The 24,971-nt window shown below is 29.3% G+C and overlaps 3 protein-coding genes and 1 non-coding gene across 4 annotated transcripts; 1 reads left to right on the forward strand and 3 right to left on the reverse strand.

Annotated features, from left to right (window-relative positions):
* Nucleotides 1-4,778: 4,778 nt before the first annotated feature.
* Nucleotides 4,779-8,583, reverse strand: LOC113860994 (potassium transporter 5-like). Its single transcript, XM_027493591.1, has 8 exons — nt 8,431-8,583; nt 7,809-8,034; nt 7,439-7,687; nt 7,243-7,293; nt 6,474-6,734; nt 6,205-6,372; nt 5,826-6,080; nt 4,779-5,725 (listed from the first exon to the last, which is right to left on the reverse strand). The coding sequence occupies exons 1-8, from the start codon at nt 8,581-8,583 to the stop codon at nt 4,779-4,781; spliced, it is 2,310 nt and encodes a 769-aa protein (XP_027349392.1).
* Nucleotides 8,584-13,376: 4,793 nt separating this feature from the next.
* LOC113863649 (wee1-like protein kinase) lies at nt 13,377-17,237 on the reverse strand. Its single transcript, XM_027497295.1, is given in 9 exon segments — nt 13,377-13,481; nt 14,142-14,495; nt 14,658-14,806; nt 14,908-15,058; nt 15,169-15,236; nt 15,382-15,618; nt 16,650-16,728; nt 16,811-16,871; nt 16,960-17,237. Coding segments are annotated over 9 exon segments (1,473 nt in total). The 3' UTR covers nt 13,377-13,385.
* A 3,426-nt stretch (nt 17,238-20,663) lies between these two features.
* LOC113860997 (probable inactive serine/threonine-protein kinase fnkC) lies at nt 20,664-23,080 on the reverse strand. The gene is made up of 6 exons (XM_027493594.1): nt 22,959-23,080; nt 22,701-22,815; nt 22,331-22,500; nt 21,420-21,699; nt 21,067-21,230; nt 20,664-20,824 (listed from the first exon to the last, which is right to left on the reverse strand). Exons 1-6 carry the CDS (start codon nt 23,005-23,007, stop codon nt 20,664-20,666), a joined length of 939 nt encoding a protein of 312 aa, XP_027349395.1. The 5' UTR covers nt 23,008-23,080.
* A 1,805-nt stretch (nt 23,081-24,885) lies between these two features.
* On the forward strand, nt 24,886-24,957 carry TRNAD-GUC. Its single transcript has one exon. It is a non-coding gene; the product is annotated as a tRNA-Asp (tRNA).
* Nucleotides 24,958-24,971: the final 14 nt, after the last annotated feature.

Consider the following 24,971-nt stretch of genomic DNA (forward strand, 5'->3'; position numbering starts at 1 on the left):
CACTGTTATCAGATCGTACCTTAATATATATGATTGGAGAATAACATTATACGCACACAACTTTCTTTTGTATTTCTATAAATTTTTATTATTTGATATAACTAGTTTTATTCCAAATTCCAATTCTCTAGACCAGTGTTTTTCTTCCATGTGGCGTAAAATGAAATAGCATTTTAAAAAATGATAAAACATATATTTGACAGTAATTGGGATTAAAAATAAGATCAAAGGTATAGAAATTAGTAATTGATGCAGAGTAATTGAATCGGCCTAACCAGCATGGATATGATACCAACGTAAATTTATTAAATGATTTTTCTAACATGTAAGCATTAAAAGCTATATATAAGTAAACTTTTATATAAATTATAATATTTGATATTATTAATGTGTTGAATTATATTAAATTTTATAATTTTAACCAAAAACTTGTCATATATAATTTAAAAACATTCATACTCATGTTTGTTCTAGTTGTTTAATGATAATGAAACGATATTATATTTATAGAAATTAAGTCATTTAATAGGATTGCCCATTCCTCTTAAAAAAATTAAAATATACAAATTTTGCATATATTTATATTTATTTTTATTATACATAGTGTATTTTTGATATGGTAATCATGTACTTTTCAATATATTTTTAATACAAATTCTTGTTGAGTTTGTATTAATTCTTTACCTCAGCAAGTGGGTAATCATGTACTTTTTAATATGTTTTTTGATATGTTTATTATTAGATTAATTTTTACATGTTTTTTAATTTTATTTTAAATTTTTAAAACTAAAATTATTACTTAATTTTTTACTACCTTATATATTTATAATTTTTTTCATAAATATTTATCTTTACATTTATAAATTTTATTATTATCTTATATTTCATAGTTATAGAGTTAGTTAAAGATAATTTTACTATATATGATTATTTTAAAAACTTATAATAGTATATTACATATATATATATATATATATATATATATATATATAGTTATATAGTTATAGATTTTTTAAAAGAATTTTAAAAACTGATTATTTCACACTCAAGACAGAATACAGAAAAAAAAATTAGTTTTTTATAGATAAATTGAAAATAAAATTTCCATTAAAAAATATTAAAATTCTACAAGACCACAACTAAATATAAATCTTTAGATAAAAAAGATGACAGCGCATTCCACTTTTTTCATTTTTAACAATAAAGGTTTTTTTACCTATTATCTTAAGGATAATAGTAAAAGAAAATAAGTATAATTTTTATAAAATTATATTTATAATATTTTTTAATCATTATTTTAAAGGTAATTGCTAACAAATTTGTAATAAGAATTGGTAAAGGCAACAGTGAAAAGAAAGCCACGGGACAAACTCGTGTTGTTTGCGTATTCTTATGAATCATTCTAAATTTGAAGAAGGAAGGGTGGATGTAGATATATTTTCGTGTATGTTATTCAGGGAAAAAAATATTATTTATTTATTTTTACGTATTTTAAATCAACATGCTCTAATACATACTTAATAATGCATTAAAGGATTTATGTATTACTTTCTGAAAATTACAAATTTGTTTTATGTAGAAATCTCGTTGAGTAATTTTTCTTAACTTTAAAAAATTATGTTAAAATTTTTATAATCATAATTTTTTATTTATTTAAATATAAATTTTGTTTTAAACTCATTCATACGTGAATCTAAGCGTTCTCTATTTGCTTTTAGCCTTTGGGTTGAAACCTTGGGCCCTACAAATTTGGACTGCAAATACTTAAGTATGTATGGTCAATTTAAATGCATAAAGAATGAAGTAGGACCCTAAGAAAAAAAGAAGCCCAAAAGAAAATTTAGGATACCCACTGTTTTGCCATTAATTGTCTGTTTCTGCAGTGTGAATAGTTGCATATCAATTGTTTTGTTAAGATTATGGTAAAGTTGGCATTTGGCAGTGCCATTTTTCATCAAATAAGGGAGGGGAGCACCTATTCATCAAGACACACGCATAAGATGAGTCAATGGAGTGATAAACATGGAGGATCTAGAAAACACTCACAGATGGAGTTGAAACTTGAAACTGAACAAATTTTAATATATATCAACACTTAATGACTGATATTACAAAATCCTTGCGTTAATTACTAATGAACAATTATAATCTACACATAATTTTAAAAGAAATTAACAACAAACTCTTTTTAAAAAGTCAAAATAACAATTAAAAATTATTAATATACCAAGCAAATGCCTTACCTTCTTAAAATATGAATCATAAAATATATTCAAAAGTAGGGATGACAATGAGTAAAGTACACGATAGACACCCACAATATTTATCCACAATAGGTAGGGTATTTACTCGCTACATGGGTACGAGTATGGGTGTAGGTAAAAACTCACAAATTTTAATGGGAATGGATACCGGTATAAATATCTAAGTACCCATCCTGCCCCATACCTGCATAATATGCTTGAACTTTGTTCTACAATTATGTATTAAATTTTTGTATTATTATACTACTTATGTGAAGTTATATAAGATTAATATAAAAATATATTTAATAATAAAGTAAACCAAAAAAATTTATTTTGGTTTATATTTTTAATAGAAAAATTTATTTACTATTTTATATCGTTTAGTTAGGCTAATACAATTTAATTATTACATAGTTGATATGGGATTGACTTTTTTAAAAAATGTTATTTATATATGACACATATAAAATATTTGTCACACAAATATTTTTGTTAATAAAATTATATTGGTATTTAAATTATAAAGTGAATGATAAATAATAAACATATTATAAATATTTTATAAATTTTACAATCACCTACTATTATCGTAAACTTATTACTTATTGATAATATTTAAATTTTATTTTTTTATATTTTAATTTAAAATAATATTTTTCTATGCAACATATGCATTACAAGTACAACCATAATATATTAAATCTAAATAATATTATTCTTACTATTTATTTACATTCAAAGAAGTTTTTGAAAAAATATAAAATATAAAATTATTGTTAATTTTTTCTTCAGAAAAAAAAAGTATAATTTTTTTATATACACATATATTTCTTTATTATAAAATTTCATTGTGACTATTTATCTTTTATTTAAATTCTTTCTTTTAAAATTTATATACATTATAAATATTTATATTTTTGATAAAATACTTTCGTATAGTATATGAGTTAAAAATACTAGTATTAATATATATATTATTTTAATTAAATCTATTATTTTTCTTACAATTTCAAATTCAAAAGTTAAAAAAAAATAATTTATATATCTACTTTTCGTTATTAGTACTTGAACTTCTTTGTCCTAACTCTACTCTCATTCTTAATGTTTGTCTCATTAAAACCTAACAAATATAAACGTTATTCATTAGAGTTTATTGTCAATACCGTCACAAGAGGTCACTAAGTGATCCCACACGAATGACCACCCATTGTGCAGATCTATTTCGTTGTTGCTTTGACATTGTCGATCGATCGAATCTCACATAAGATAGGGTTATCGTCGATAAATAACTTGTGTGTTTAATTTCACTTATTATTTCTAAGAATTTTAATTTAGAAAATTATTGTATTAAGATACATTTAGCTTTTAAATATTTATTTTTTATCTATATTTGTACCTTATTCGGCAACTGCATATTGAATTTTTGTATTATTATACTATTTATGTGAAGTTATATAAACATATTTTTTTATAAATATATTTTTCTCAAATAAGCGCAGGTAATGGATACAAGATGGATATATGAGTACCCAAAAAATACAGGTACGGAGATTAATGTTCATATCCACGCGGGTATAGAGTTAGGTATGTGTATTTTTTTAAAACGTAGGTATAGGAATGAGTACTATAGTACCTTACCTATACCTTACCGATTGTCATACCTATTAGAAAGAGTGTTTTGTTAATTTTTTATCAAATACTACTTTATCCTCAAGACATTAATTAAAGATTTTTTGTTGTTGTTAGAAACATAACAAATACAGTGTAACATAAATTTTAATAAAAACTTACCCGTTTTTATGGTAACCAGTGTCATTAAGACAATTAAGAAATTAAAAATAAAAATATTTTATTAAAAAACATAATAAATATACTTGTAGTTTTTAATTCACACCAACATAAATTTTAATAAAAATTGATCATTTTCATTTGATTAAGCGCACTTGATAGCATAAACCCTATATTTTTTGTTTATTTTTTCATTAAATTTGAGCAAATAGGCGATGAAATCTATGCTTGCCCGTTTTCTCCATGGCAAGGCCAAGGATGAGGGAAACCTACTAACAAAAGCGACAACAATGATTATCCTTTGAGCGAAAATACACGTCTTCAAGTAGCTGATAATGAATTTTATACTTGTTTTTTCTTTCGAATTGTATGTGATTAATTGTACTTTTATGCATTCGCACTTGCTTATAAGTGTTGATACTGTTACTTTTATTATACGTAATCTGTGAATAAAATTATGAACGGATGAGAGAAGGTTTATTAATTACCAACTCTCATCATGAAATGATTAGTCAAGACCAATGAATCAATATTTAATTAAATTGCTGTATCAACTAAATTTTGTTCAAATTAAGATGTGTCATTAAAATGTAATTTAAATATGGACAAATATATATAACAGCTTACAGAATTAACAATTTAATTTGTGTAGAAATAGATAACAACAGAAGGCATCATGAACAACACAATGACCTTTCTTTTTTCTACAATTTTGATTGAAAAAGCACACTAGAACTTCTTTCTTTAAAGTTCGTAGGTCATTCCCACTTTGACCATACGCTTGTGTGGAATATCAAATATTTTGTCACTCTGTCTCAAGTTTTTCTTCAAGAAATTGTAGGCATAATCTATCAAAATCTTCTTCCCAATGTTAGCTCCTTTGATGGCAATCACCTCATTTTCACCAATCAAGTGAACAACACCTGCTCGTGATGCTTTCTCAACTTCCTCAATCTCTCTTTCAATTGCCTCTTGTACTCTCTCATCATCACTAATTTCTTGTGCTCCATTAACTTTATCATCATCAACGTTGTAGTTTTCATCAGTTTGACCATTCTTAAGCACTTTTTGTGACAACAAAAATTCCTCAGCAATATATTCCTTTAACCTTTCAACCAACAACTTCTCAAAAGGTTCTTGCTCATTGCGCACATCAGTGTATCCATATCTAACAACACATCGAAATACATTGAGGTTTTTAGGCTGTACTTGTCTAAAAAGGAACCTTTCTTCCATTGGAACTTTGCTAATAGGCAATGATTTGATTGAAACAAAGACAAGGACTGAATGCAGTGCTGGCACATTTGCCACATAATGCTTGAAAATTGGTGGGATACCTTGAACAAGCTCAGAGTAAAACAATGCAAGACCTGGCATTCTACAAAAATTTGTGTTAGCAGCAATCTCTCTAACCTTCTCTGGAGAAACCTTATGATCTAGTTCATAATAGTACTTCCTTCGGTACACATTATTCCAAACATACATGATGATCATTAGCACTGCAGCAAATGCAAGAGGAAGATACCCTCCTTGGTCAAATTTATATAAAACTGAGCTTAAATAAGTAAGCTCCACAGAACCAATAATGAGCACATAACCAATAACCAATAGCATGTTGGTCTTCCATATCATGATCATGATTAGCACAAGCAAAGCAGATGTAAGTGTCATTACAAACACCACTGCTATCCCTGCATTGTACAAATATATACATTAACAACTTTCATTGTCCATAATATTTTACTACGTGGGCTGAAGTGCAAAAATTAAGGTTCTAAGAGAATGAGTTACCATAAGCATTGCCAATTTTGGTGGTGGTTTTGAACCCAACAGTGATGGCAATACATGCAATCATGAGGATGTAGTTAACCTCTGGGATATAAACTTGTCCTTCATACTTGGTTGATGTATGTACAATTCTCACACGAGGAAAACATCCCAGCGATAGGGATTGTTGAATTATAGAGAAAGTACCAGAGATCATGGCTTGAGAAGCTATAATTGCTGCCAAAACAGCAATCACAAACATTGGCCAATATAGAGAGTCTGCAACATATGTAACCATGATTAGTCATTTCTTATAATACATTTTGTTTTTAATTTGTAATAAACTAACAATTGAATTGGTTATTTCCATGGTTTTCAATTTTAAGTGGTTACACAAAATTACCTGGTATGGACTTGTAGAATGTGTCACTAACAAGATTGTTATGTTTACGAAGAAAGGATGCTTGTCCAGCATAAGCCAATATGAGAGCAGGGTAAGTGACAGAACACATACTTATTTGTATGGACCGAACTGTGAAATGTCCAACATCAGCAAATAGTGCTTCAGTTCCTACAATAAGGTAAAAATCACATTCGCATCAAACCTAATGTTATGGTCAGCACGTGATTAAGAATGATTAGTTGTATACAAAAGTGAAAGTGAATATGAACCTGTTATGGCCAGAACAACACCACCAAGAGAAATCCAAGCATCTTTCTTGTTTCTGCTGAAGTAATCTACTATGTATTTTGGATTTATTGATTTTATAACCGATGGATCATGCTTGATGAAATTGTACACGCCAATACCTCCAATGAAGGTGAACCATATACAGATAATGGGAGCAAAAGTGTAACCTACCTTATCTGTTCCAAATCTCTGAACCATGAAAAGACCGACCAAGATTGCTACAGATATCAAAACAATTTGATCTGTGCACAAGCAATAGAAATTGCGTTAATTGTTATCATGAACAGTACCTTTTACTAAACTAAATTTAGTGTTTTGTATCACAACCATTAAATGATAATAATTTGAAAAACTTTTACACAAAAACAGTCAAGAGACTTATAAATAAGTCGATCTCCTTATGAAATCATAATTTTTTTTTTATCATAAAAAATAAGATTATGCAAGAATGAGTTTTCCTTGTTAATTCTTTAATGATTATCATTATTTTTTGTGGCATCCACACCAGCATGAAAAAATTGAAAATTATTTTTAAAGGTCTAAATGTACGTTTAAAATTAAACACGCTAAAAAATATGAAAATATAGATTTAAAGTAGAATTTATGATTAATAATATTTAAAATAAACGCAAATTTAAAGTAATGCAAACTTAAATTTAAACATACTATAAGTTATTTAAAAAAAAATTGTCACTGTGATAAAATCAAAAGAATATATCAAAATTAAAAAAAAAAAAAAAAGGTATTTACCGTCAGTTATTTGGTTAGCAGCTTGCTTAATCCCTCCCACAGCAGACAAAACTGCAACAAAATTAAACCTTATTTCGTATGTTTGTCTCATGGTGAAAATACAAAAAGAAAAATCATAATTTATATAGATATTTTTATAATAAAAGAAACAACATGCATTGCATAAACAAAGAAGAAAAATTATCAGAGGACTAACCAGAAATGCAAGGGGTGAGAACACCATCACCAATGACCATGGAAGTGCCAAGCATGGTAGCAAATAACAGGAAGAGCTTCATAAAGTGGCTGTTCTCAAGATTAGACTTAAGCTTTGATGCTCTCCTCTCACGATTGTTTGGTGATTGTAGCTGGTAATTAGACACTTCTGCATCCTCAAGTTGTTGATTTGGAATGAGTCCCACTTTGGCATAACGGCATATCAGGGAGTACATAGCAAAAGTCCCTCCTACAAAATGTCCATACACATGCATATATTAAAAAAATGCATTCACAGGGTTATAAGCATTCCCTTGTGAAAAATTATATGTTAAGTGACAATAAATGCAAGATAACAATAGTATACGCACCATTGCCATTGTCGTTGGCCCGTAAAACGACGAAGACATACTTTAGAAGTGGGATGAGAGTGATTGTATAAAAGATCAAAGAAAGAACTCCTAATATGTCATCGTTGTGCTTTATGCCATCCGTGAAAGTGCTTGAATACACATACAACGGCGATGTTCCGATGTCTCCGTACACTATTCCAATACTTTGAAACGCAAGTTGCAGAATCACCGTCATTGCTGTCCCCTAATATCATCAAACAGTTGACCAAAAAACAAACCAACGTAGTGGTCAATTAAAGTACCTTTCTTGGCCCACGTAATATTAAAGAAAAACAAACTGATATTGAGAAAAAAATAGTTTTCTTAAACGAATTTAATTAAATTAAATTACAAAAAAAGTGTAAATAATATCAAATAAATATTTAAAAGAACTTTAAATTGACAAAACCATGTTTAATTTTTCCATTTTCCACGTAAATTGGAAGACACTGTGTTTGATTTTATACTTTTATAATTTATAATAATTTATGAGTCAATAAAAGAGATTAACTCGAAAGAGTACGTTAAAAGAGATTATTTTTATTTGAACAGTACAATCAAGGTTTATAGATTAATGAAAGAGGACAAATATGGCACATACTGTAGACGCATGGCTGTGGGAGGTGGGAAAGCTGCGAGATTCCATTTCAAGAGAATCATTTCTTCGCAACTTTTGGAAGGAAAGCTTCTTTCCTTTGAGCCCGGGTTGCTGGTGATTTTGCTCTATACTTTCATTGTTAGCAATGTTCTCCATGTCTACAACTACTGTTTCTTCTACAGACATTTTAATGTTTTGACAATAGTGTTCTACAAATTTGCTCGAAGAACCAACTGATAAGCTAGACTTTCTCCTCTCACAAATAACTTAACACTATCTTTCTTGAATTACGTTGGTCACACCCATTTAAACAAAAGGGAAAAGTTGTGATCATTGATCACACAGAAATAAGAGAGGTACTCTCTCTACTTTGGTTCGTGAAGGGTTGTTTATATAGAGAAATAATAAAAGAAGAAGGCATAAAAAATTCAACTTCCAAGTTCCAACCATGTTGTAAGAAGCTGCAAACGTCGGAGTCAAGATCCTGATTGGCGCCCACTATTTAGAAGTAATGTTAACTCGTGACAAAAGCAACAGTAACAATTGCACTTTTTCAAAATAGTGTAAGTAGAGAAATTGCATTTATTTAGTTTTTTATTCGATAAAGGGAGATGAAGAAAAGGGTCAGAGAAAAGTGTAATTAAAATAATTAATGAGATGAAAAGAAATTAAGGGAAAAATATATTGTAGAAGAGTATTGTATAAATGATATCACGTGTAATTATTTCAAAAGTTTGTGGAGAAAGTAACGTTGAGATTTTCTGCTTTGAACAAGTGGGAAAAAGAGATACCGTAACGTGAACAAAGTCCTCGTTACAAGCTTTTTCTACGTCTTCGCATAACGTAAATGATAATATCTCAGACACGGTTAGGCATGGAAATTGGACGCATATTTGAAATTTGTGTCTTCACCATCACTAATGTGAAAATGAATTTCCCAATAGAAAACTTGTTCTCATATTCATTTCATTATATATTGTTTTTTTAAAAATTAATAAAGCATTAGTTATCTTTTAATGTTATTCTTTTATCATTTTAGCATTTCATTAAATAAAAAAGAAGACTTAATGGAACACAGTGGAATTAATATAATAAAAAATTACTATAACAAATATTTTAACAAAAAAATGATAATATCTTACATGTCGCATTCTATAAAATACAAATGTTATAAAAGAGCTTGTAGGGTTGAATATGGCGTTGATGTTGAAAATTTGATGTCCATATTTCAAACTATTCCAATTTCCAAGCACGCTTTATCCGCAGCCTCGTCCAAGTTTTCGTGCGATAGATAGGAGACGACCGTGAGAAATTAAGGATAAGAATCGAGTGTTTTGAATAACTTACGAAAATAATTTATAATTTTTCAAATTATTTTAACATAATAAATTTTTATGTTATAAAAAACTGTTGAATAAAAAGTTAAATAAAATTTGAATTTTACCAGTTCACATGAGACTGTTCAATTGGGATGTTAACATGTCTTTAAAATTGTTAGGTTTGGTGATTTGTCACACGATGAACCATATTCCTACATCTAAGACCAACCCATTTCTCCAATAGAAGAGGGAGCAACCACGGTCACCTTGAGACTTGTATAAATAAATTTTAAATAATATTTACATTTTCTTATATTCTTATTTATTTGTCAAGAAACCACATAGACTAAATGGTTTAACTATTTTATTGAAATTATTTGATTATTTTTCAATTTATCTTTTATTAGTGATTTTTTTTCTAAATTTTTAATCTACTGTAGTTAGAATTTTTATATGAAAAAAACAGTATTAAGAGAAAAATGATAATTAATATCATTTTGAGTTTTTATATATTCACTTATATAAACAGGAATCTACATGCATTTCACTATCATCTCTAATTTTATGGTGTATTTTAAAGTAAAGTCCATATTTAGTTTTATTGTAGTTATTTTGCAACCTTGTCTTTGTATCTATACTGATTGATTTAAATCCAACTTGTATCCCATCATTTCATGATTTCATCGTCCATAAGAATATATAAGCTTCCAAGTTCCAAAATAGTCAAAGTCAATAGTCACGTGATTAATCTTACAGCTTTCTGTACTGTGTAGGGTTCCCTTCGCAGTTGCTATCAAATTGCAATTTGCAAGCAAATACCCTTTTAACTCTGCGGCCCCGTCCGAAAAGAAAGACGTAATTTTCAAAAGTTATCCAAATATTGGTTTTTATGCTTATTTTTTAATTATTAAATAATTTTTAAAATAATATATATATATATTACTTAATAATTACTTTCTTAAATAAGTAAAAATAATTAAAAAAATCATCAGATATTAATTCGACTAGCAAGCAATTTGATATTATTTAAATAAAATTTTGAATATTATTTAGGCATGGTTAGAGATTTGAATTTTTGTATATAAAAAAAATTTCAATGTTAGACTCACTTAAATTGAATAAAAAAATAATTAAAATATTTTGAAAAATTATATAATAAAATATATATATATATATATATATATATATATATATATATATATAAAGGTTATCCCGTTGTCAATCTCAATCGGGGATGGGCAACACGTCCCCCGTCAACTTATTCCTTAGTCGATGTCTCATAATATGTCTATTAGATCATAGAATAATTGTTATTTTAATGATAAGTAAAAAAAAAAAAATGAAGTAGTATTAAGTTAAATGAGGTTGCTAACTTTTATTCTACTGTTTTTGTCAGGTTTCGTAATTTTTATTTGTATGAACTTTAGTAAAGTCTGAGTGTAGAATAGGGCATTTGTACAGTAAAAATTTAGTGCAGATGTATATTTTACCAACATGATGAGGTCTGTGAAGAAAAATTACAATTTTTAAATTCAATTATATTTTGACTATTAAGTTCTTAAAAGTAAACATTAATATGGAAACAATTTTTTAATTCCCAAATCTAATGTTAGCAAAGACTGCTTGGTATTGAAAAATATTCATAATATTATTATTTAATTTTGAAAATTTAATGACACATTATCTCAATTTTGTTAGCTAAAGAGGTTGGGTATAAGGATCAATATCAATTCTCAAAGATATATCTACCTAATAATTGTGCTACCATAATGCTAAAAAATATCTGAGTAGCAACTAGGGTTGTTTTCTCATAATGTAAAGAAATAAAATGTATTTTATCTTAAAAATTATGCAAAGATTATCAGCTGAAATAATTGACGGGAGAAGATATTTGTGCTACAAATATCTAAGAACCATGGCCACAGCACCAACTCTACTTTAGTTTTCACATATGATGACGATAGTTAAGTAGAAGTCAACAGTGGAAATCACCTAGGTGGTACTGGGTGATTTAATTTATAATACAATAAAAAACCATACATTAATATTATTAACATTAAACTAAATTTGATAAAATTAAACTTTTACATATTTAATAAACTAATTACTTTTGTTATTTTCTTAATTCTATTATAAATAATATTGAGTTGACTTCATATTTAATTTAGAGTTATTTTGTTTTATTTTTCTATTTTTAAAAGTCTTACAAACTAATTGTTGTATTAACTTTTTGTTAGAAGTGAACCAAATATAATTAATTTTTTTTACATTAACTAAAAAAATGAAAAAAAAAATCTCATTGAAATATCTTACTTATTTATCTTTTTATATTATGTCCCTTTAATGTCAATTAAAAATAAAACATTTGAATTCTAACAGTTTTGACCAAAAAAGATAATTAATATTTAAGAGAAGAATATTTCTCTATAAAAAGGGTGCCGAAAAAAACAAGATTTAAAACTGAATTCAAGTTAGATTATTAAAATAAATATTATGAAGTCAAATATGAAATAACTCAACATTGTTATTTATCAAGTTAAGTGAAATTAACAAAAATGAGCAATTTATTGGTTCTGTAAAAATAAAGAACTAAAAATAAAATAATTAAAAGTGAACAGATCAAACTAAAAATAAATAAATTAGAATATCAAAAATACATGCTTTAAAGAGAAGGGAAGTACTGAAACATTCCTTACTTTTCCACATTGTTTGCTTGTGATGGGAGGCTGACATCGTTGACAAGAATAAGCACAAACGCATTCTCTTGGCGGCTTGGCTGGACCATCCATCTCTCATTCCTTACTCCTTCCGTCTCTTTCTTTCGCTCCACACCCCACCAACAAAGAACAACAACCCCTATTTCTCCTGCTCAACTTAGGGTATGTTTAGATTTTTAAAAAATGGTTAAATGTGCACTTGGTATCACGCATTTTTAATTTAATTCTTATAATAAAAATTTAGTTTAACCCACAATCTTGAAAAAAACAAATGAGTAGTCTATAATGTTTTGGTAGGATTTCTTACTAATGACAGATTACAGGACTCTGCTCTTTTCTTCTTTTTGTGGAGGATCCGGATTGAGTGTAGTTCTTATAAATTGACTATTCCTTGCTAAGATTATCTATAACGCTTTTCTGTTGAGTTTAGGCTCCTTTTGTTAAAAATTTGAAAAAGGAAATTACTGAGTCTTTTTTTTTTTTTAATACAACTGAAAGCAATTTTTTTAATACAAAAAGGCCCTTTTTCGGAGAAAAAAATAAGATAAAATAAAAGTATTCAAAGATCAAACTGAAAAATATTAAATCAAAAACTAAAATAGTAATTTTACCTACATATACGTATGATTCAGCCCTTCCTATAATCTTTGCCCTGAATGAGGTAAAAAAATGCAGCAGAAATAACCAAAATTTTTATTTTAAGGGCCCCTCTTTGCCAAATGCCTTTTGCACAGTGATACATTACTATTTATAACAGAACTGATTGGACCAATGCATTTACAATATTGGCACCATGCTCGACAAAAAAAATGGTGCATATATATCCAAAATAGACATTTCACAAAATTGGCCATGATATAATGAAGACAGGCCATACATAAATGACGATCCAACCCAAAAACAAAAAAAAAATCGTGGTTTTTCAATTTTTCGCAGTTCTTTGGGCCCTGTAAAATATTGGATTCTCTAATAGCTCTCTAGCAGAAGGCCGCTTAACCGGATCAGGGTCTATCATGACCTGAATGAATCACAAAAAAATCATATAATTCAACCAAATCAACCATGCATATTTGCCTAATAAAAAAGAACAAAACAAATAATACCAGGCAGAGTTTTACTCCATAATACATGGATGATAATAATAATAACAGCGGTTTTGCAAGTAACTTAGATTTTACGCGATTGAAACTGAACCAATCATATCAATTCATATAACTTTCACAAAATTATCATCGTGCAAATCAATATTTTCCAATTTTAGATGACGTAATGGTTGGATGACTCAATAAATACCAAAGCTTCAGGACAACGAACTTAACTTGAAATCGTAAAAATGGTAAAATATGTATTAGGGCAAAACGAGTGTATAATACCACTAGTAGCTTACACACTTTAATAATGTTCCAAGCCAAAAAAGGACGAACCGAATTATGATATTCCTTCATATGTGTGCATGTCTAGTTTCTTAAACGAAGTACACCACAGACCATACATTGGACTTCCCATTGGAGCAAATTGTAGTATTTTAAAATTTCATTGATATTTTAAACCACCACCACGTTGAAACTTGGAAGGTAACATGAAAACATAGGTAACAGATATTCATTGATATTTTAAAAAATTTTAAACCAAAACACAAGGCCAACTAGATTTCAGGTAAGAGAACAATGTATGGTACCTTGAGCAAGTTTTGAAGCTGCAGTGAATGACCAGGCAAGAGTGGCAACTTCCCCTCTTTAAGATTGAAAAACTGAGATCCTGACTCTGGCAAAGGCAACCTCCTAATCAGTTCAAAAATAGAAGCTCCCAAAGAGAAGATATCCACCTTGTCAAGGTGATCATAATTCTCATTAAGGATCTCCTGGGGCATATAACGTGCGTCGCCCTCCTCAATTGACAGGCTATTATCAAGTAGAGTTGCACATCCAAAATCACCAAGCTTATAAACACCATTTTTAACATAAATATTATCAGGTTTAACATCTAGATGAGCAATTCCCTTCTCGTGTATAAATAGCAGTGCATTGGCAACCTGACCAAATTTTCATGTCAAATTAAAATATGAATAAGAACAACGGATTGGTAAAAACTTGTGTAGGACTGTAAAAGGATAAGGCTGTCATAACTCTCAGATGCCATGCAATGACGCATGACAGCAAGATCTATTTAAAAATGCTCATGAAAGGAAGTTCACCTGAAATAAAACCTCAAGCACCTGTCCTTCTGTAAATAATGCAGAGCATTTTCTTATGGATAAACTGTGATCACATAGCTCCAACTGAATGTAGAGCTGTTCGTTTTCAAACCATGAAGAATAATACCCCACAATGTTCTCATGCGCACCTAAAAGGGCAAAATGGTTAATGAAATTAAGAAAATTAAATTTGGTACAAAAACAATTACGCAGAATAATAGAACAGAAGGTGAAAATATAAAATAAAAACCTAAGGCTGCCAAAGCTTGAACTTCCATCAAAGCTTTTCTCCTTTCAGTTTCCTGGTGTAATTGTCTGATGCTGCGTTTTACAGCATACAAGCAGCCATCTATTCGTTTTAATGCTTTGAAAACACTACTAAAGTTCCCTCTTCCAATTTGCTGGCAAGATAAGGAAAAGTTACACTTCAAACCAGAAAATTGAATGGCGACAAGGTAATACTATTTCAAAACAATCTATGACAATTTCAATATCTTTTGAAACATAATACCTCAATTTCATGAAAGTCAGTGCGATAGCGTGAAAGCCCATCACCACCAGTAATTGCAGGGAAGAGACCTGCAATTCTATCATTATACACTTAGAAAATTGCAATAAGTGTGAACGAAGTTCCAACTTCCAACAGATATAATACAGTGCATGTTGTGTAAACTTATCCACAATTCTTGAAAATGGCTAGCGAAGGAACTGAGTAAAACTATACCTGCACATTTTGATCTTTGGTTTCCAAAAGGATCTGTCTCTTTTTCTGAAACATCTTTCAAATAGGGGTTCCTAATGCAAGGAGGAGGCATAACCCTGCAACGCAATGCAATTGCTGAATGTGACACATAATTTTGTGCTACTGTTTTCTCAACGGCTACTTCTTCTGCAACAAAATCCTTTCCAAGCTCCACAACTGGTTGATGATCACCAGAAAAGGTAGGACTGAGAGGGATTCCTGAGATGGAATATACGACAAATATACATGTTGATTAGAGAATATAGGCTTTTAATAAATGTAGTTGCGTGAGAAAAGTGAAAAAAACAAAAACATACTGAACTATTAGTTTTAACACGGTTTAAATCTATGCGGCAAATAATGTATCAAAATACCCGAGTGAAGAGTGATAGAGAACAAGACAAACTGTAATAACATCCGACAATTTTCCTACACTTTTCCCAGCGATGTTCGAACTTGACTTCAAAACCTCAGTATAGACAATTCACAGTAGGTTCCACTCTCTCATTACACATGCATAGCCTAGATATCTTCCGTTAAAAGCGACAAGATCGGGGGTTTTCAGTAATTTTGTTTCTGGAATATCTTAAATTACAGCCATGTAATGAAGAATTGGAAAACTACATCGTTGAGTTTCAATAGATGTTAGAGGCGTTATGACAGCCGCATTTGGGATCATTGCAAGGTCGCTGGAGAACAATATCAGAATAAATAATTCAGGAAGTCGATCACATTCACTAATTCCTTTCTTGAATGCAGAGTGAGAGATACACTTCCCTTATACTTATAACGGTTTCGCCACTACATTCCTTTCCATAATGCAACCCCAATGGAATCACCTGACTTTAAAGTTATAATAAGGTATATTCTATCAAGTGAACATGTCTGAAAAATTGGTTTTTACCGAGCCCAGGGACATTATATGATCCATATAGCCAACTTCATCCAATAAGATAAAGCTTTTTTGTTATTTGTTTGTTTGTAATGCATTCAAGTTATCCATGTTAAGACTGTTAAATCTCAATGAACATACCAATTTAGTCAATGAAATTTAATCCTAGTGTAATGAGTTAAGCCGAAGAAGCTGTTTAGCTAACAGCACAATCACTCGAACAGTAGTATCATGCAAGCAGCCAAGAAATATTAATGAGTTCCGAAAGCTACAACCCGCACGAGCCTAAATCAACTATAGACATCAGTTTGTATACTCGTCACGAAGATGCAATTTCAACTCCGGAGTAACAAGATGCAACTAGTCTTACCCAGTCGGCACCTCTTGCTTTTTGTAGTGTTCAATTTCTCGGGTGATTTGGGGCAAGGAGTATCTTCCTGCAGGAAAAAAAAAACCTAAAAATCTGCTTCTCATTTTCGATAAAATCACCCCAAGCATCATCAATGCGATATTCATTACCTTGTCACAATCGAAGCCATTCAAAACATTCTGATTATCAGGGGTTATGTAATCGGGAGTGCTGACAAGACAAACAAAGAACAAGGTGAATGAAAGAGAAAAGGTAAATCGCGATTCTTTAAAACGACGACTAGGAAAAAGAGCGTTACCAGAAGATGTCCTGGCTGAGAATGAAGTCTTTGTCGTCCGCGGCAGCGGCAGCATCGTCGTTAACCGGCACGCGAGAGGAAGCAACGTCGTTAACTTCAGAATCGAGAAGGTTCTGGAAGCGAGAACCGGAAGTAGAAGATGGTTGGTGGAGGGGAAGGAGGGAGAATTGACCAAGCTGAAGCTGTAAGTGCCCACTGCTATTGCCACACAACGTGCCTTTCATCTTCCTCCTCTCTACCTCTCCATTCCTATTGCTTTTCCTCTTCATCTTCACCATAGATCTTCAATCAGTGACAGTGACGATGAAATACACTGTGACAGTGATGAGCTGAGTATATAAATATATAAACAAATGATTTTACAGAAAATTAAAAAATAAATAGGAATACGAAGAAGCTGAATAATTCAAAATCGCGCGGGTTACTTTCGATTTTATAGGTGGTTGGGTTAGATGTAGGTAATTCTATTGTATAGGTTTTTGTTCTTTCATCTTGGCCGTTGATTGAAGTGTGTGGTTTGATTAACGCTCGGATTTGGGTTTGAATGAAGGAGCTCTTTTAGAGGGCACGTATTGTGTTGGAGTACTGGGTAAGCTGATTTCATTTTTCGCTCATTTTTTTAATAAAATATTGATGGAAATTGAAGCATAGCGGGTGCGCAATGCGCATATTCGGTCTCTTAAGCCAACCGATGTGTTCATGTAATGAGACGGATTAAGATCTTTTTATGTCAAGAAATAACGTGATATTATTATCTTGAGATATTTTTAATTATTTGTTTTTAAGAAATTTAAATTAATGATTGAGATTATAATATTTTCTTTCTCTTTTAAAAAAACTCACAGTTTTAATTATTATTTTTTTCTTTTATTTTAACTAGAGAGTCAAACCCACCAAATTATGATGGTGTCAATAAAGTTCTTTGTTCTTAATTTATCTTTCAAGTTCACGTGTCTTTTTACCATGTAATACCAATCAATACTTTCTATAAAATGGAAGACCGCGTAGATGTTTACATGACAGTTTTTGTATACTTATCTTCCTCTGTTGTTGATTTGATTATTATTTTACTAAACTAAATAAATGATATCATTAAATAACATTAATATATATAGCCAGCATTCATTCACCATATAAATCACTTTTATGCTTTCAAACTGCGAAACTCTCTTTCTATTTTATGAAATTTTATTTAATCTAAACCAAACGTATGAGAAGAGATATAGAATGATAGTTGTTTGTTGGAATTGACGAGAGAATTTTAAATGCATGCTCATTGAGTTATGCGTCTTTACTATTTTAAGTAGGAAGATTAATATTTTGAAATTGAGTTCATAAACTTTGTAATTTGAAGTTATTTTTCAATTCTTTGTGTTCATTGTTGGTTTTGGGCTTACATTTTTAAATTAGGTGTCTCTGTATTTATTTTTTTTCAAATTAAATGGGAGTGTAGTTTGTTTCTTATTTCATGTCTTAAAGCTTTATGGATTCATGTAACTATGTAGGTATTTTTATTTTGATGTTACTGTGTTTTTTTTGTTATTATTCTATTAATCAACAAGGAAAAACATTGAGGCAGTGCACCCTTTTGTTATCAACAAGTTTAGGTCTTTTTTTGTATGAATTCCATTTTCTTCACTTCTTCTCATCTTATTAAGCACATTCTTAGTTTAAGTTGCTAGAATTTTAATACATTATTGTTGCTTAGTATCCTTGATTAGGAAAATAGTTAAGAAATTAAAAATAATTTTTTTATGAAGACTTATATTACATAAAAAATTACCAAAAAATATAATTTTTTAATAAAAAACTTTATCTTAAATTTTTAACTAGTACTTTGACAACCACGTCGTAATGATTTTAAACAAAATTATATTTCTCAATTAATTTTGCAATATAGGAAACAAACCTAAGTTATTTCACAAGGACACAAATTCATTATGTTTTTAATTTTAAACATGCAAGCGTAGTTAAATTGGGGGGAGTTTTGTGATTTTTAAGAATTTAAACAAAACGTAAACCCTAAAATTGGAATCGGAATTGAAATTGAAATGCATTAATGTGAATAAATAATGATGAAAACTATAAATATGAATTATCAACATAAAAATGAAAATGAAAAAAATTTAAACTCAGAAAAATGAAATGAATTTAAACCCAAAAAAATGAAAAAAAATTAAACCCAAAAACACAAAATGAATTTAAATAAAAAATAAAAGCAATTATAAAATGAATGCAATCAAAACAAATGCAGATTAAAACGAACGAACGTAATTTAAAATGAAAATGAATTAAAGTAATTATGAATTAAAACAATTAAAACGAACACGAATTAAAACTACGAATCACAGACATAAACTAGGATTACTCTATCAAATTTGTCTAAATCTCAAATGCAAAAGAAATCAATCGATCAATCTTACATTCAAAATTAAAAATTAAATTCAATCAAATTATGCATGCACAAATCTTAATCAAGAATTGCGAGAAAGTAAAAAAGTAAACTCATAGCGATCAATTGATCTTGTAATCCACGCTTTAGACAAGATGATTAACGAGAAAAGAATAATTAAGAATTGTAGCGGAATCAAAAATTAAATCTTTACAAAATCTGAAAAGAGGCAAGTACACAATAACGAAAAAGGTTTTCTCTCAAAAACGAGAAAAGTCTTACAAAATCCAAAATTATAAAAAGGAGAGGTCCGAAGTCAACCTTTTGACCTTTATATATACTGGTATTAAAGGAAAACGAAAATAAATGAGGCAAGATTACCACAAGTAATTATAATAAAAGCTCTAAATAAGAACTCTAAATATAAAATGTATGTTTTAAGTCTGAACTTAAAAAATTAATAGAAAATAGCTACAAACTTCAAACAATACGATCTATATGTCTAAATTGAAGCCAGGAAGTCAGGAATCTATTGCAAAAAGAACTAGCCAAAAAAGATATTTACAGAAAAAATTATAGTCAAAATAATGGACAAAGGTCAAAGTAGAGAAAATATGAAATATAAAGTAAAGATAACAAGTATTTATGAAAATTCTAATTTAATGCAAGAAATGCAAAAACATATTAAATGAAATGGAAAAACTATAAATGTGAGTAAAAAATATAAATTATCACTCTTAAAGCATTGGTTAGCATTTGTCATATTAATAAAAAAAATGAGATAGCCTTTTTAGTGGTTTGTTTGGCTCTAAAACTAAAAGTATGCAACACAATAATCTTTTGCTGAACCGACCATATTTGAAGCATGCAAACATGTGTCATTTGTAAGTCTTTTGAATATTATCTATTTTGTTTAGATGAAAAACTAGCTGAAAACAAATTGTTGTGGTCAAGTGTAGGTTTTAAATTTATATTTCAACGGTATCCAACTCGACTACGATACGTATTTAAACACAAGTCATTTTACAAGTGTGTGTATTGTGCACTTGCAAACCTATCATGTTTGACTGGCCTTAAATATTTATATTTTAATCAATAAATTGTGACGAACTTAAATAAGAATCTAAATATCAGTATAAATATAAAGACATATAAAAAATTTGTTATCCATATAAATATATAAACAAATACATATAATTTTTTAAAATACGAAACATATGATATACTATGGCACTCTACCTGACTTTATCGACAGTGATTCCTAATAATAATAAAAACCGCAATAACACTCCATAACGCTATTGTAAACATATCAATCAATTCGGGGTGTAACTAGGCCAAGAACTGTAAATTCAGCTTCAAGGATGCAAGTGTCGTCCACCAAAAACCCTTTGTCTGGGTCTTTCAGTTTAGCCAAGGCCACAAGCTGTCTTGAACCCCACGTCGATTTCGAGTTCGAGAACTTACGACAAACTACAAGATAAACCAAGTTAATATCACGAACTCGAAATGTAACACCTCGTTATCTTTGATAACTACTCTTTAAGATAACAGTCAAATTAAGAGTTGAGAATATAATTTTTTGTTAGAAAATATCATATTTCTCAACCAAAAATATTATATTTATTGAGTTTTTTTACCGTTGTTTTTAAGTGCACTGTTACTTGTTAGAGGAGTTGATGAGATTGTAGTTAAGAAGGTAAATATGGCCTTACATTTTTGTTGAGCATGTTGCCCACTGATTTGATCTTTTGCACGTACAATGCAATCCGCAATCAATTTAGTGTTAGGGGGAAGTGTTGAGACTTCCAAAACTAAAAATAAGGATATACTGTTGCCCTTTCCCTCAACGACTCCATCAGGGTATAAAAGGAGCTTCCTGGGGGGAAAAAATAGATTTGCCAAAGATAAACATTAATCTAGTTTTTCAATACATATTTGGACATCTAATCTTTAAATTTGTGATTATTTTCTTCTATAAATTACTTTGATGAACCAGCTAAATTACTTTGATCATTTATTCATACAACAAATCAGTGATAAGAAAGTAAAAAGCGTTTGTGTATACCATTTATAGTTTCCACCAGCAAACGGTTCAGATTCGTACTTGTCTAATTTTGCGATGGAAAAGTTGTTGAATTTCCAAGTGTAGGAAAAAGTGGCAGGTCCATGAATCATTGATAAACAATCGCCTTTGTTCGTGGTCTTGACAACGAAAACCTCAGCTCCAAACACACAGGTATCGTTCATCAAATATCCATTTGAAGGGTCGTTAAATGTGTCAATGTCAATGAAATTTGGGATACCCCACTCAGTTTTCAGGACATGAAAACGCCTTACATCTGCATCTGCATGAATTTCAATTTGTTAACATTTAAGTTAAGATTAAGATATAAAAAAAATTGATAATATCCTTTAAAATAGTTTCACCCGTTTGATCGTAAGCATGGCACGTGACCTGAGAGAGAGAGATGGAGAGAGGTTTGTACAATACTAGAAATCACCAAGATATATATAGAGAAATTTTTATATGGTTAAGAATGACATGATCTTCATTGATCATATTATAGTACATAAGTTTTATAATTTATAAAAACAAATAATATATATCCCAATGTGAATAATTAGAATTATATCGTATCGTCTTGGACCATCTGAAAAATTCTTCACATAAACTAACTATAATGTAATAATAATAAAAATGTTATTATAAAAAAAATACACTTTTTAATCAATTTATTTTAATATATTTTAGTTATTAGTTAAAATTTAATAGAAATTATAAAAAAAATAAAAACATATTAAATTAAAAGTAAAATTTATATGTTTTAATAAATTTTATTCAATAATAAATATGTTAAAAAAATAAATTAAAATAACATATGATCAAGATTTTTCAAAATAATAATAATAACAACTCTTTGTTGCTAGTGTAATAATGTTGATCATAAGTTAGAAATTACTCAACTCCGACTGTACCTTGTGTTGTTACATACTCATCATTCATAAAATTATATGCAGAAAAATTTACGATGGCGTTGACCTCCCAATCAACAGGTAACAAACTTGGGTCCATGAGCACCAAATAAATAGAAACATGGCCTTCCCCACCTCCTTTTGAGTTCCCATTTGGATAAATCGACAGGCTCCTGCATGTACATCCATTGAGAATCGATTGAATATATATAGAAGATGAAAAGGCATAAACGAAGACCAAAGCAAGATCAATGATGTTATCGTTGTTGTGAAGCTGCAGTTTTGAATGTTGTAATTAACTTGTAAGTTTCAACTACTTATATATGTGAGTAAAAGTAGAGGTATCGTTTGAAGGCAAAAGGAGTACGCATACCATTTGTGACCTCCTGCTTCAAACTCTTCCGAGGAAAATTTTTGTACTGAGGCCTTGGAAAGCCATGAGAAGGAGATTATTTTGAATGTGTATTGACTTGGTGGAGCTTTTCTTCCTAAGAGATGTAGCCAAAAGATAGAGTTATTTAATTGGGTATGGAATAGATTTATCCACCTTCTTTTATATATATATATATATATATATATATATATATATATATGTGTGTGTGTGAAGGGAATGGGAGAAAAGAAGCAACACCTTTCATGGGTGTGACAGAAAATAATGGATTAGCAGTTTTGATCTCCATGATGATTGATGCAGGCAATTAAGTGGCAAGGACTACAAGGAAGCTTAATTTGGATTTTGGAGTTCCTCAAAATTATAACTTTCGTGTGCAGGTGCAGATCTATTACCGGTTCCATATGATATTTTAATTAAATGCTTCAACAAGCAAAGGATTGTTTAAGAGTTATGCATTTGGTTAATACCTAGCTAGGGCGATGCTTACACGTTAAGCAGCATTTTCATACGCAAATAAGAGGATCCATCACCTTTGGTATAACCCAATACACACACACACACAATCCTTTCCTTGTTGTACTAGAAACGTGAAGAAATTGTATTGAACAACCCAGTGATTGGATTTCAAGACCCTCGTCAATGACTCGGTTTCTTTAAAAAAAAATTAAATAACTAAAACAAATTACTGCCAGTCTAGTTTTTTGTGGTTACGGCCCTAATATTTTGTGCTTTTATATTTTCAAACATTTTTCCCGTTATCTTTACAAGTTTTAATATCAAAATTTAACAATACTTTTTTATTTTTTAAAATATGCTATTGATAGAGAAAATGGATCATAAAGAGAAAGAAAGAAAACGGTGGAAAGAAAATTAAGATGAACTGAGAGGAAAAAATTCAAGTTGGAACAAGAAGGAAAATAAAAGAAGTGTTAAGAGTTCGCAAAGGAGAATTGGAGGGAGGGGAAGAAAAATTAAATAATTAGGGTTAGGACTTTACTCATATGACCGACCCAATTTTAACTATTTCTAGCTAGAAGTAAGATTTTTTTAGAGTTAGAGTAGATATAGAACTTTCTTTTTTAGTGGTGGAGGGGGAAAAAAGGGGATGTGTTATCATTTTTTTATATTATATTGATTTAGTTGGTTTATTTCTTGAATTTATTGTTTTAAATATATAATTTTTTATTTTTGTGTCAAACAATAAATTTTGACAAAGAATAGATAAACAATATATAAAATAAGTAGTGAATCTACTTTTTTAAGAAACATAGCATTTTGTTTATTGTGTCGTTGAATTTCATGTAATGTATATAATATACATTTTTAGGTGATTTTAAGGTGTGGTTTATAATTTGAATTTATTGTAACTCGTGATGGGGTTAATGCCTTGGATAAGTTTTTTTTTATATATATATTTATTATATATATACTATTTTATTCAATATGTGAATTTGAAAAAATAATAAAAAAGGTGAATAGTCAATTTAATTCGAACAGTAAAAGATTAATTACATTTAATAAGCATTCATATCAGATTTAGTTAAAACTACATGTTTTACATTCAAATTTCACAGCTTTTAATTAAAATGGTTTCGAATTCAATTGCAAATATTATTAAAAAAGGTGTTTTAGGAGTGTTAAAAATGACTCGAGTTATAGAGTACAGATTCAGAAATAGTAGCAATAACAGCAATGTTTGGTATTGAAGATTGATTATGAAGAATGATTTATCTTCATTTATATATTCTGTCAATAGCGTAAATAATAAAAGGCCCCATAGTAAAATGCTCCACCCTTGTATCCTTGTGCAATGTATTTGAGGATGAAACGTTACTAAATGGAAGTCATTTCATACCCCCAAAGAGCATTAAAATGAACTTTTTAAAAGCATTTTCCTCACACATGCATGGGTCAAATTAAAATAATCAACTTTGGTTTTCTTTCTTGGAAAAAAAAAACTGTGATAATGGTAAATTACTTTTGAATTTAATTTATTTTTCTGTTAAAAGTCATATATTATACAAATATCACCTTAAAACCATATATAATATATTTTTAAAGATAGCTTATCTAATGAATTTTGACAATTTAAACAAAATTTTAATTAAATATAATAAAAGTCGAACTTTTAGTTCTAAAATATTAAGGCCTTTTACAGCATCAAGTCGTTGTAGTATAGTGGTGAGTATTCCCGCCTGTCACGCGGGTGACCCGGGTTCGATCCCCGGCAACGGCGTTTTAAATTTTTTT

Source organism: Abrus precatorius, unplaced genomic scaffold (assembly GCF_003935025.1).
Source record: "Abrus precatorius isolate BTA unplaced genomic scaffold, Abrus_2018 Scaffold3, whole genome shotgun sequence".
Lineage (NCBI taxonomy): Eukaryota > Viridiplantae > Streptophyta > Magnoliopsida > Fabales > Fabaceae > Abrus > Abrus precatorius.

Excerpts from the sequence above, each read along its gene's own strand:
- LOC113860997 (XM_027493594.1), bottom strand. The coding sequence starts at position 23,007 with ATGGAGATCAAAACTGCTAATCCATTATTTTCTGTCACACCCATGAAA. Across the intron at positions 22,816-22,958 it reads TTCTGTCACACCCATGAAAG|GAAGAAAAGCTCCACCAAGT; the intron begins GTGTTGCTTCTT and ends TACATCTCTTAG. Across the intron at positions 21,231-21,419 it reads GCTGGTGGAAACTATAAATG|GAAGCTCCTTTTATACCCTG; the intron begins GTATACACAAAC and ends TTTTCCCCCCAG.
- LOC113860994 (XM_027493591.1), bottom strand. The coding sequence starts at position 8,583 with ATGGAGAACATTGCTAACAATGAAAGTATAGAGCAAAATCACCAGCAA. Across the intron at positions 6,373-6,473 it reads TGTTGTTCTGGCCATAACAG|GAACTGAAGCACTATTTGCT; the intron begins GTTCATATTCAC and ends ACCTTATTGTAG. Across the intron at positions 5,726-5,825 it reads CAAAATTGGCAATGCTTATG|GGATAGCAGTGGTGTTTGTA; the intron begins GTAACTCATTCT and ends TGTACAATGCAG.